The sequence below is a fragment of the Halichoeres trimaculatus genome, unplaced genomic scaffold (assembly GCF_033239565.1).
Source record: "Halichoeres trimaculatus isolate MK-OKI-2021-1 unplaced genomic scaffold, fHalTri1.1 fHalTri1_scaffold_18, whole genome shotgun sequence".
Classification (NCBI taxonomy): Eukaryota; Metazoa; Chordata; class Actinopteri; order Labriformes; family Labridae; genus Halichoeres; species Halichoeres trimaculatus.
The window spans coordinates 450,001-463,838 of NW_027437196.1; the positions used below are offsets into that span (position 1 = coordinate 450,001).

General features: G+C 45.7%; 1 protein-coding gene across 1 annotated transcript in view; it reads right to left on the reverse strand.

The window, feature by feature from the left end:
- The window catches only part of myo3a (myosin IIIA), a 71,780-nt gene that overhangs the window by 47,642 nt on the left and 10,300 nt on the right, over positions 1 to 13,838 (reverse strand). The window contains exons 5-6 of the mRNA XM_074693824.1: positions 5,588 to 5,771; positions 1,603 to 1,737 (exon numbers count right to left, since the gene is read on the reverse strand). Coding sequence (XP_074549925.1) covers positions 1,603 to 1,737; positions 5,588 to 5,755 — 303 coding nt within the window. The 5' untranslated portion in view covers positions 5,756 to 5,771. The remainder of the gene's footprint in view (positions 1 to 1,602; positions 1,738 to 5,587; positions 5,772 to 13,838) is intronic.

A 13,838-nucleotide genomic window follows, 5' to 3' on the forward strand; every position in this document is an offset into this window, starting at 1 on the left:
CAGGCCCCTGCTCAGTCAGCTGTCCTCTCCTCTAAGATAAAGACGTTAACGCTCAGAAACAGATCTCTAAAGATCACTGCAGGACACCCCAGGCTTTCAGAGGTTAATAATTATTATCATTATTTGGTTCATTAAATTCAACACACACGTCTGTTTGTGTTAATGACTTCATGTTGAGCTGAATTCATCATATTCATACAAAACCTGATTTTGTCTCTGACCAGGTGAACCCACCAGGTGATGATCCAGGTCTGTTTGGTTTATTAATGTCTGTCTAAATCCTCAGTAATGACTCAGAGAAGATATGACAGACTGTTACAGTCCTCCTAACCCTGTTTCTGTGTCCTGACCCTGGTCCCTGGACCTCCACAGATCCTCCATCAGAGCAGAACCTGAGGTGACGCAATGAGAAAGTCAAAAGGCACAGAAAGCCTGTTCCCTCCACAAACACCTTCCTCTGCTGAGGCTGACCTCCATTACACCGTGGGTCCAGGCTGACATTTAGAAAAGGCTGCAGGAGATGAAATATGAGGGGAGCACAACACAGGGACAGGGGACGAGGGGACGAGGGGACGAGGGGACGAGGGGACGAGGGGACGAGGGGACGAGGGGACGAGGGGACGAGGGGACGAGGGGACGAGGGGACGAGGGGACGAGGGGAGGCTCTGCAGCAAGGTCCCCGTCAGCATCCACAGAAACAGCCTGCTCTCAGAGCTGAAGCTTCCTGTGCTTCATGAGTCCAACAAACTGTCTCCCAGTCAAACAGTGATGGTCACAGGAAGGCTTTTTAAAGTTTATGTCAGTAAAGAGTCCCTGAGGAGGATGAAACAGATCCAGGAAGAAGATTTTCCTCTGGTTATAACAGTCTGAGGGAGGATGATGGTCTGAGCTCCTGCATCATTGAACTGGGGTCAGAGCTTCACTTGGGAAGGCCAGGAGGTCTGACAGAGAGACAGAGAGGAAGCTGCTGCTGCTTCACATGGAGGGACTCTCTCTGTCAGACTGTGCTCCTGTGTTTCCTGCAGCTCTGGACCAGCTCTGGACCAGCTCTGGACCAGCTCTGGACCAGCTCTGGACCAGCTCTGGACCAGCTCTGGACCAGCTCTGGACCTGAGCTGTCAGAACCTTCTCCTAAAACCAGCTCAGCCATCCTGAGGCCTTCGTGCTGCTCCCTGTGTGGACTGACAGACTGACAGACAGCAGGGAGCCCTCCACACGCCAGCTAACCCCCCACCCCCACCCCGGCCTGCAGCCTCCCCCAGGAGGCCCTGAGTTAACTCCAGGACTGCCTGTGGTGGCTTAGAGCGTTACATAATCCCATTGCCGGATTTGGTCCCTGCTTCATACACCTGACCAGACACGCTGCGAGGAGGAGAGAAATCTGAGCTGTAATCTGCTCTACGTCTGCATGAACAGACCACAGAGATCCACAGAGACCCACAGAGACCACAGAGACCACAGAGACCCTTAGGGAACCACAGAGACCACAGGGACCACAGAGATCCACAGAGATCCACAGAGACCACAGGGACCACAGAGATCCACAGAGACCACAGAGAGATCCACAGAGAGCCAGACTGAACCATCCTGACCCAGACCTACCTCCAGGACCAGCCACAGCTGGTCTCCACACTTGATGTCCTTCTTGTAGTACATGCCGTAGAACTTGACGACGTTGGCGTGGTCAGAGAGCGCCTTCAGGATGTTGTACTCTGCTTCAATCTCCTCATCGATGTCCTGGAAGAAAGGAAACCACTTCAGATCTGAGACGTCTCCTAAAAACCATGTGGTGTTCACAGAGGGGGGGGGCTCTTAAACCAGACGCTGAGGGACCAAAGAGGACGGGTCTGATGAGAGACCAAAAACTAAAGATGTAAAAACAGCAACATCAGAGGACCATCATTAAATCTGTGCTGCTCAGGTGGTCTCTGACCAGTCCACTTCAGTCCCCAGAGTCAGACCCAAACAGGGAGAGATCTGGTTCAGTTTTTATGATCCAAACATCTGAAGAAACCCCAGGTCTGCTCCAACTCTGAGCTCCTTCAGATCCAGACCAGAGACTCCAAAGATCAAACACAGATAAAAATTTATCTCATTATGTTAAAATGAATCAACAGAAAATAAAAAAACACACACGGTGCTGTGAGATCAGCAGGTAAATGTTTGATTCGTTCACCTTCACTGACACACACCAACCCTTCAATACGTGTATGTTTATTAAGTGGAAGAAAAAAAAGAAGTCTAACAGTTCAAATAATGATTAAATTACATTAAAAACAATATTTTAATCTACAGCTCTGCACTGAAACCTTTATGTTTATATTTTCAAACTAGTTTAATTATATTTTCATTTTCTTCTTTTGTTATTTCAGGTTTTTCTGGGCTTGGTTTTTCTCTGTATTGATGTTTGACCCTCGTGGTGATCTGACTGTGCTGGACTTTCCCTTCAGGACCCCTCAGTGAGACCTCAGCCCTGAGTCTGGAGGCTGCAGACCAACAAATGGGGCGCCCGGCGCTGTCAGTCAGCGGCCTCTTCACATGGATCTGGGTCAGCTCTCTCCACTCTCGTCACATAATGAGTGAAACCTGATCCCTGATAATCTCTGCTGCCGTGGCCTCGCTGAGCAGACGCCTCCAGTTTGTGTCTTTTGTCTGACAAAGTCCTGATAGGAGCATTTAGAGAAAGCTAAAGAGCAGAGGGGGCGGAGCTTGGCGTACAGTGACCCACGTGAAGGCGAGTGTGACACTCAGAGGGCCTGGGTTGGGCTGCGCTCGTGTTAGAAACGTCTGATAAAAAACATAAGAATAAACTCTGAGTGGTCTGAAATCTTTTATTTCCCATCAGCACCGGCGGTATCGTCCCTGACGCTCTCCGTCCTGACTCCTCCATTCGCCCTGGATCGTTGGCTCTAATGAGGTCAGAGTTTGTGATGGAAACTCCCGTCGGTCTAAAAGTAACTCAGCGCTTTGCTCCAGGAATAGACTGAACAGAGAGCAGCTTCTCAGAAACCCGTGCACTGTCCCTTTAATTCATCCACATGATGTAAACGACCCAGGTAGCCGTCAGCTGGTGTTAAAGCTTTTCCTTTGATGGTTTCCTCATTGATGACACAGAGTGGGGCTTTTATTTTGAAGGCTGAGATTGGTGGGTGATACAGGAAGTGTGATAAAAGCAGAGCAGGTAGGTGCGTCCAGGTGTTTCTGTGTCTTATCTGGTAGCTGGAAACATACTTGATGCTCCTATCAACACTTTCACTCTAACTTCCTAACACTCAGACGTTAAACTCTGAAGACAGAGAGCTCAGCGTGTCCGCTTTCTTTCTCTCCTGTTTCTCATTGCCCATGTGGAAAGTTTCCCAGGAGGTAAAGTTTGATAGGTACACGAGTAAACGGAGGCTGAAGGGATGAGAAATTAGAGCCTGAACGAAACACAACACTGCTCAGATATCAGAGATGACAGGAGGTCTGTCCCCTGAACTCAAACATCAGAGCAGAGCCAGTTTGGACGTTTTCACTGATGGGGGATCAGAAACGTGAGATCATCATCTCACCTTCATCATCTCACCCTGATCGTTCAACCTTGATCGTTCAACCTCGATCGTTCAACCCTGATCGTTCAACCCTGATCGTTCAACCCTGATCGTTCAACCCTGATCGTTCAACCTCGATCGTTCAACCCTGATCGTTCAACCCTGATCGTTCAACTCTGCAGCTAAAAAGTTAGGTCTATGGAGTCGCGTACAGCCATGAAGCAACCTGATCAACATCTGCGAACTGAGTGTGAAACGGCCCACGATGTTTTCCCCGGAGCTGAAGGATCGACCTCTGTGGGAGCAGACGCAGGTTTCTGAGACTCGGCTGTTCGACCTCTCTGATCAGAGTTTTACCTGATCCCCCATGGACGTGGGACCCTCAAAGAAATGTTCAACCCTTTGACCCTGGGTCATGGACGGTGGTTATAAACTCATCAAACTTTGATCGCCTTTGTTTTTATCTTTTAAACACTTTGATGAGTCGTACACACTTTGGTTTCTTCACGCCCGGAAACACAGAAATGCACTTTCCATCAGCATCTCCCATAATGCACTTTGATGCTGACAGTCAGTCCTGAACTCTGACTTTTAACAGGAATCAAAAAGACGTGAACATATCATCCCCATTCCTGGGTTTTTGCTCTGACTTCCTCTTAGTTTTGTTTTTCAGATTTGATTTGTTTTTGAAGCGCTGAGTGGACCGACCCCACAGGACATCTCAGACCTCATCCACACCCTGAGGTCCGGCTCCAGCACGTGGCGTCTAAGGCTGTATTCAGAGCAGAAAAGTCCTTTGCTCCACTTGTTTGGTCCGGACCAAAAATGGACTTTATTTTTTGGTTTGGTGCGGTTCGTATTCAGATTGTACTTTTATCAGGTGGACTATATTGTGTAAACACATCCAGGTGTGTGAGGATCAGTGCTCTCATTGGACAGCACTGACAAAGGGCGGCACACAGAGTACAGACCTGGAAATGGAGGTAAACATGTGTGTTTGTGCTCTTATTAGAGCTGATGAATCATTTTCAGTTTCAAGAGCAGCTCCTTCAAAGCAGCTTAACAACACCGTTTACAATTTAGGAACAGGAAGACCAATGATCGCAGCAAGGAGGCGCTATGCTCTGCGTGTCCTGACCCACAACATGCTCGCTACAGCGTGGCTAAACAGAAGACGGAGGATCAGGTATGAACCAAAGACGGTTAGGTTACGGTGGCTCTATAGGCCCAAAAGGAGCATGTATCCTGTAGTTAGTTCAGATGGACCTTGGTTTGTATTCAGACCTGCACCGGAGAACCACGAACCGCACCAGAGTTCGTTTGGAAGCGGACCGAGACCACCTCAAAAAGTGGGTCTGGGTCCGGTTGTTTGGTCCGCACCAGGGTTCGTTTGTGTCTATTCACACCTGCATGAAAAGTCTGGACCAGCGTGGGAAACAAACCCTGGTCCGTTTAAAGTGGACCAAACAGTCCAGGTCTGAATACGCCCTAAGACGAGACTTAAAACCAGGCCCCCCTTCAGGTCTGAACAGCCCCCACAGTGGGGTGTCTCCGTCTTAAGACCCATCTTCATCTTAAAGCTCCAACACTGTGTGAGCTGTGAGGTCCCTGTGTCTTTATTTCTTTTATATCCTGCTGTTTGCTACCATTTCCTGTTTTATTTTCCTGGTGTGATTGGTTTTATAACTCGTTTGTTTCTAGATGATGTTTTTTGCAGCACTTTGGAAACGTTCAGTTTATAAAATGAGCTCTATGAATAAATGTGACCATCAGGTGTTGTTGTGGACTGAAATAAGATTAGATTAAAGATCATACGTTTGATAATGAAGCCATGTCTGTAGGTTTTAGGAAGCATTAACCACAGAAGTATCCTGGAAACATAAAAACTATGACCTGCTGGATCAGGTCTTTAGAGTCCAGCAGGGATCAGGATGGGGGTCAGGCAGAGACTGCCCTCCTGGTCTTAAAGTCACAGAAACACACCTGAAGCTAACAGCTGACGGTCACCAACACACCAACCAAACAAACTGCTCTGGAGCTCAGAGACTTGGACTTACGTGGATCGGGTCCAGAATCTTCACGGCCGCTTTGCTCCCGTCGATCTTGTTGAGCACCTTGTAGACTTTGCCGTACGTCCCTTTCCCGATCGTCTCGATGATTTCCCAAGTGTCTGTGGGGTCTGGAAAGTTGTCAAAGACGATGGATTTCCCTGATTGTGGAAACATGTTGAGGAGAGATCTCCTGTGGAAGAAACGACGACACGGGTCAGAACCAGAGGAGGGACACGGACCGAGGTCTGTAACACGGGTTTTATCATGACTGAGGAGCTGATCGAGCAGACGAAGCCTCGGCCCAAACACAGGAGCTCAGCCCGAGCAGACAGACACAGATCAACCTTTACCTCTCTTTGGTCTGGAGCTGAAACAACGACTGCATTTCCCCTTTCTTCGACTACGCTACAGACGGAAGAATAACCCGATGAGAGGCTTTCCGAGCGATCAAAGCGCTGTCATGTTTGGAATTAAACTGGAAGCACATCAAGAGTTTAACTGGATAATCCCATGGACAGTTAGCCGGGTAGTTTCAGGAGTTTGGACCTTTAACAGAGCAGTAACGCTGAGAGGAGCCGTGGGGTTAGAAACAGACCACGGAGGGAGAGAGACGTCTTTTTAACACATCTGAGAGTGGATTTCATCTCTTTCTAGACCCCTCTTTAAGTTTCAGTGTGACTTTTTCTGAAAGCTTCAGAGGCTGCGTTCAGCTCACAGCGACTTTGTTTCAAAGCACTGAGAGGGTCTGAGGACGCAGTCTGTCCCAGGACGACGTCCAGTGATGGGACGTTTCCCAGGCTGCAGCTGGGAGCAGATATGATGCTGAGGATTACGCTGTTTACACTGACGGTTTACGCTTCCTGTCAGAGCACAGCAGCTCTGAGTCGGCTGAGTCATCAGGAGGTTTTTATCTGGAGTTTAAAGATGATGAAAAACTGATTCATCTGCATCTACAGATCATTCAAACCTCCAACAGCTAAAACCAGAAACCGTGGATTCAATAAACCAACTTTAAACTATTTGTCAAAGTCAGTTAAACCATCAGAGGGTTTATTTCTGCCTCTAACTGCTCCAACACCAGACAGGAAATGTGTTTAAAGCAGAAACAGATCGCCGCCTCAGCACAGAGAGGTGTAAATCTAAATTAGAGCTAATCTACCTGTTAGGGATCCTCACAAACAACCAGGGCACACCTTTCCCCAGCCGCCTCACTCCTTCACATCAAACAGCCCAAACTAACAAAAACCCAGAGTAAAAACAGAGTAAAAGAAGAATAAATGATCAACAAACTTACATTTTCTCCTTGTCAGACCTGGAGCATCTTTGAAAAACAAATTAATCCATTTATGAGCAATAGGTGAGCCTGGACGTGCTGGTAGCCAGTGTGGCCTGGCTGTAAACCACAGAGGAGGAGCCAGCGTCAGCTAATCTCACCAGCTATTCCCCCGCGCCGGGGCTGCCATTGGAAACCAGCGCTAAGTGGTAGGCAAAACGCTGGGATTAGCAGGAATTAGGCAGTGCAGCATGAGCCTTTCCCCTTATAGACGCCCATTCATACACAGAGGAAAGCTGGTTAGCTGTCCTGAGCGCACAGAGCTGCAGAGGGCAGCTCCTCTCTGTGCAGCAGGTCACCTCATGCGTTCATACCTCACATACTTCACCCTGTCATCCTCGCTCCCTGATAACTCCCCCACTGTGGCTTCTGTGGGTGAATCAGTGCAAAGATTAACCTGGCACACAGACGCTGTCAGTCATTGCCTATGCAGAGCAATTAGAGCTCCATACATGCATCCACGCGCAGGTAATTGCACTCATGTTCTCCTAATGTACAGAGGGCGAGGAGCCGGCGGCCTCCTCAATAAAACATCAGCGCTTCAGTCAGAGACAACGTGCTGCGACACACGAGACAGGAGAGAAACCAGAGGACTCACACTGGACACCTGCACCGGCCTGTGTGTGTGTGTGTGTGTGTGTGTGTGTGTGTGTGTGTGTGTGTGTGTGTGTGTGTGTGTGTGTGTGTGTGTTTGAACAGTGTAATCCAACCTGCCCTGCAGCACTGGGAGCTGTCACTTTAGTCAGACGTCCAGTTTGGGGGAAACTCAGAGCCACAGGAGGAGCAGGTACGATGATAAACTCTGGACCTCAGAGTGTGCTCCTCTCTCTGTACGCTGTGACAGATTACTGTCAGTTTACCAGGACACGTCTACACTAAAATAATACACACTGTAAAAATAAACGCAAAATCCTGCCAACCCTGCTGTCAGTTTTTAACCATTATTTACAGAAAAGTCATTTTTGTTGTCATGGTGTTAAGTAACCGTGAGTGAGGAGGGAACACAGTGGATATGAGACCCTGCTGAACACTGAGATGATACCCTACAGGGGTCACAAACAGTCTGTGCTCCACATGGCACTGACCAGTTGTCTGTGCTCCACATGGTACTAATTGGCTGTCTCTGCTTCACATTACACTAATTGGCTGTCTGCGCTCCACATGGCACCGACTGGGTGTCTGTGCTACACATAGTACTGACTGGCGCTCTGTGCTCCACATGGCCCAGACCAACTGTCTGTGCCCCTCATGGCTCAGACCGGCTGTCTGTGCTCAATATGCCATAAACCATTAACCCCATGGTTTTTTTGTGTGTTGGACCATTTTTAAATAAAGAAAAAGACAAAAAAAATTTCAGTTAACTTTCAAATATCACTACTGGGTAGGGGTGAGTATTGGCGAGAACGTCATGGTCAAATAATATCATGATATCAAACAAAATGTGTTGTACATTGGGATATTCTACTCAGCTAACTGTTTGATTGAAAACAACTTTTTCTATTTCATTGTGTTTGAAATACTTAGGTCTGATGCAGTGTTTCATACTTAACTTAAAAACATAAACTGCATCAAGTTTGTCACATAAACTACCGTGACATTAAACTAATGTTGGAAAGAAATGATAAATGTCACGTGGTGTAACCAATGTAGCTCAAAACAAATCTAATATTGCACAAAACATGACTATGATTATCATTTTCAGTCTACTACACTGTAAAAATTAAACTTTGAATAGTTTTGAACTGACTGACCCAAGAATAGAGAGAAAACACTGATGTTTACGGCATCAAAAACCCACATCATCAAGTTTAGGAATGAAATATATTGAATATAGTTTGAAACTAAATTAATTATACAGTTTACGGAAAACATACAATACTGTAGCTCTTCAGCGCCATCTACTGCAGTGGAGGTGTGGAAGATGTAATGTACTTCTAACTCACCAAAAATATGATTTTTGTATTTTAACTAAAATATCAGGATTAAAAGTTGAAATGTTGATGTTTTATCACAGGTCAAAGTATCACGAAATATCGCCATATCAGTATTTTTTCACACTGCTTAGAGACAGTCTGTGCCATGTGGAACACAGACAGCCTGTGCCCCCTCAGTGTAACATCCTCCTCACTCACGGTTACATAACACCATCACAACAAAAACTACTCTGCAGTAAAGTAACGGTGAGGTATTGTCAGCAGGGTTGTTATTTTTTACAGTGCATGAGTTGATGAGTTTGTGAATGAAGGAGGAGGTTTCAGACGTTTCCTCTGTGATCAGCCTCAGAATTAAAAAGAGATGAACTCTCTGGTCCCTCAGGAGGAGCTCAGCGTCTTCAGGCTCTGACAGAAACACAGGATCCTCTCGGTAAAAGCAGACACCAACTGGGACTAATCTGTGACGCCGACCAGTGGGTTAAAGTTTCAGCTTAACCTCGGCTCTTTGCTGGTCAACAAGCCTCAATAAATCTGCCTCCACTGACAACAGAAACCACAGGGACACACACACCGAGCCTCCTGTCTTCATGCTGCTCCTCCTGAGTCAAGAAAATACCTCACATTCAGTTTTCTGTGCAAAGACTGAAGTGAAAAACCAGGAACTACGACGACTGTTTCACCTTAAACACACTCTGACTCATGCATTTCTCTAGGAGGATCAATAACTGATCATTATCAGTGTTTACTGACCTGTGCTGGCTGACGCTGAGAGGAAGAAAGTGAACACAGACTCATGAATACATAAAAAGTGCACACACAGTAAACACAGAGGGAGCCAGCGTGTGCTGAGCCACTCCTCAAGTTTGCAAATACGACACCCAAATGAAGCATCCAGGGAAACCAGCACAGGCTCCTCTGAGTGAGACAGAAAGCAGACATGCTGGGTCTGCAGGAGCTGGATCTACAGGAGCTGGGTCTGCAGGAGCTGGGTCTGCAGGGGCAGGGTCTGCAGGGCCTGGGTCTGCAGGGGCTGGGTCTGCAGGGGCTGGGTCTGCAGGGGCTGGGTCTGCAGGGGGTGGGTCTGCAGGGGCTGGGTCTGCAGGGGCTGGGTCTGCAGGGGCTGGGTCTGCAGGGGCTGGGTCTGCAGGGTCTGGGTCTGCAGGAGCTGGATGGTGTCATAAATTAGCCCGCAGACAACAAGCTTACAACAGAAGGGTGAAGGGAGGCAGCGAACGACCAGGAGCGACAGGGAGTCAGGTGCAACAGGCCGTGACTGCAGCTCTCAGCATCGTCCAGCAGCGTCCCCTTACACGGCCTGCTGGGGGAAAGATGCTACCAGGACAGAGGGGGACTGAGAGTTCAGGACGCTACAAAGCTTCAAACACGAGATAAACTACAGAAATGTTTTCTTTCTGTTTTTCCTATGAGACACGAGCGCAGGGCGAGGCTAACAACAAGACAAACTAACATTTCCATGACAAATCAGAGACTGAGGACGAGCTCCAGGAAACCTGCTGACAGACGCAGAGGCTCGTGCTCCTCCTCAAGTTCGTGTTGATCTGGAGCTGAGACGAGCAGTTTATGAAAACCAACAGAAAAGCAGTCAGCTGATGTTGGGAGACAAGCCGTCTGATTGGCTGACAGCTGCAGAAACTACTGAGCATGAGCTGAAATTTCTGAAAGCAAAGAAATATAAAAACTGAGTACACCCAGAGAAAGTCAAACCTTAACGTTGAGTATCTATGTGTAGAAAAATTGTGTGTGGGGTTCCTCAAGGCTCTATCCTTGGGCCTAAGTTATGTCTTTTATATGTTAATGACATCTGTGGGGTATCAAAAATATTACAATTTGTTCTATTTGCTGATGACACAAATTGTTTTAGTTCAGGAGAAAATTTAGAAACTTTGATAAACAGCATTGGTTCTAAATGTTCAGTGTGTGACCTGTAATTTCATGGTACGGAATAAATAAAAAAAAAAAAAATGTGTTGCTGTTAGCCGTCCAATCACCTCCTCTGCTTTGGATAATAACGCCTCAGACAGGAAACAAACTTTCCTCCTTTACATCCTTCAGAAACGTGTTCGCTGAGTGGAAAAGTGAGATTTCATGAAGCTGTGACTCGTCTCCAAATGACTGATTCTGCTCAGACCGTCAGAAACTCATCGCTGAAGCGGTGAGGCTGTTAATTTCTCAGAGACGAGCGGATGGTGCGGTGATTGTTTTCAGAAACAACCCCACCTTCTTCAGCAACACACCTAAACATTCAAAGATGAGCTGCTCTGACCTCCTCAGGGTTTGGATCCAGGGTTAAATAAAGACGTAAAGGGAAACCAAAGAGTCTGCTGAAAGCTCACAGGTCTTTAAAACGTTCAGAGCTGAGTGTGGGGAGGAAACAGTAAACTGCAGAGCAGACTCCATCTTTCCGTTCAGCAGAGGAGCAGGGCTGGCTGTGAGGCCTGGACGGGGAAACGAACCCTCATCCATCAGCGTCAGGAGCTCCTGGTTTCAGCTGGAATAACTCTGACGTCTCAGTCCATTATCAAACAATTGTAAACGCTGGCTCCACCTCCAGCTGATCACCCCTCCACCCTCACTCTGTCTAAGGTGGGGGTTTCCACTGCCCCTCCCACCCGGCCATCCTCCAGGTGGGGGCAAACCAACCTCATTTCCTGCTTGGCTGCTCCACAAACGGCTCCTGGAAGCTGAGCGCAGACTGAGGATGGAGGCGCCCTGATGGTCGTAATGGGCGTATGATTAGAGCGGGCAAAGGTCCAGCTCAGAGAGCAGACCTGACACTCTCTGACCCCCCAGCCCCAGCCCCCCACTGGGCTGTAAAACAGCTTTAACACAGAGCAAACAATAGACGTCTGAGATACTGAGCCATAAAAGCAAACGATCTCTTTTCATCTCATTTGTTTGAGCGTAGTCAGTGAACTCTGTAACGCTGGCTGCTCTCATCTCTGGACGATAATTCACGGTCATTTCCTCTGACACAGAGCTCACACGCTGCTCTGGAAATCAGCAAACACAGAGGTTTTAACCTCCTTACAGCAGATCCTCACAGATCACAACATTCAGAGAGGCAGACGTGTCTCTGTGAAGTCTAACTTCTCTTCTGTGAGCCAAGGACTGGTTGATGCAAACTTTAGGAGCTTTAGTTTAGTTTGGCTGTTGGTGTATTAATTAGGGGTGATCACAACTTCCTGTCCGATCGCCGATCTTTAAAAAGCCTGACCTGCTGATACCTATTTTTATTTGTTTTAACTGACAGCATATACCTTTAATGTTCCAGTCTTATTTTATTGAAAATCATTGATCAAAACCTGTGAAACAATAAAAATATTTATGTTTTAACTTAAACGACCAATAAAGTGTCCTGAGTTTAAGGTCTCAGAGCAAAAAGCATCAATGGCTGGCTGTCAGACCTCGATCAATGAGCCCCCAAAATGAAGGAAACCCTGACTCATTATAAAACTTTTAGAAAACTTTAGTTTCTTTAGAAATGAGATGTTTATTAACTCTTTTAATGAAATCCATAAAAAATATTCTGTCATTTTGTTTATGATTCTGTTTTTCTGTCACATTTAAAACAGCAGAGCAATTTAACGTGTTTTACAGAGATACAAATCAGAAAACAGATAATTAAATTATGAAATAAAATGACAAAAAAAGGCTAAAACAGATTTTAACAGATAAGTATAGAGTCCCAGTGCAGAGTTGTGTAGTAAGAAAAGTATTTTAAAAAATATTAAGACTTTTTAGTGAAGTTTTTAGTATTTTTTTTCTTTCAATGCAGAAAATATTTGTTTAAAAAAATGAGTAACAATTTAGATGTTACCGTAACTTCTTGAAAATGATCAACGATCTTCCCAAATTAAAGTGTGGGTACTTAGTTTTTTGTGTTGATGAGGTATGGGGTCTGTGAAATGTATTAAATATGATGCGTTCTGTAATAAAGGGTTAAGTCGTCAAATATGATGTTTAACTTCAAACACGGCTCAATGCTCCCTAATCCCTTCACTTCCTGGGGTTTTTTCAGCTGCTGATTCATCCAGAAATTAGGAAACCTCTTTTCTTTCTTCTCTTCTATATTATTCCTTTTTGATTTATTTATTTATTTATTTATCACTTTTGTGTCACAACCTCTCTGTAATGCTTTGCACAAAATAATTTAAAAAAAAAAGAAAAAAATCAGGAAACCCCTTTTTTTATTCTCTTCTATATTATTCCTTTTTTGATTTATTTATTTATTTATTTATTTATTTATCTATTTATTTATTTATTTATTTATCACTTTTGTGTCACAACCTCTCTGTAATGCTTTGCACAAAATAATAATAAAAAAAGAGAAATCAGGAAACCTCCATCCTCTGACCTGTGATAACTTCACTTTTTATTAGCTCATCCAAAATATCCAAACTGTTTTCTAACAAGTGTGAATTTAAAGGAAGAAGGGTTCTTTTTCCTGTTAATAAGACATAATAATTGAATTAATATTACATTTAAAAAAGGGGAAAGGTTCATTTTCCTCCTGAAATGTTTCTGGTGAATTATCTCCTCTAACCGGAGCAGGGGGAGCACCACACAGTGATTTTATGATCCTGAGCTTCAGCTAAAACGCTCACACATCAAATATCTCCTATTGACGGGGACAGACTGGGACTAAAAGCTCTCAGAGGACGAAGTTTGTCCCTCTGCTGCTCCTGTAGTACCTTCATATGATTCACAGCTCATAAAAATTCTGTTTTTAATAGATGAATCTCTTATTTCAGCCTCTGTCTGAAACATTTTGTTTTGGCTGCTGTCTCTTTAAGGCTCCCTGCTCCACAAACCCCCTTCACTCTGATTGGCCAGGCCTGTGATCATTTCAGGAAGTGTGGTGAAGATCGTTTGTGCCTTTGTTCTGGAGCGTGTTGATCAGTTCACAGACAGATTCGGAGCATGTAGAGGTTTGAAAACCTGCACGTGCTCAGTCTGATCGTCCAGCGTT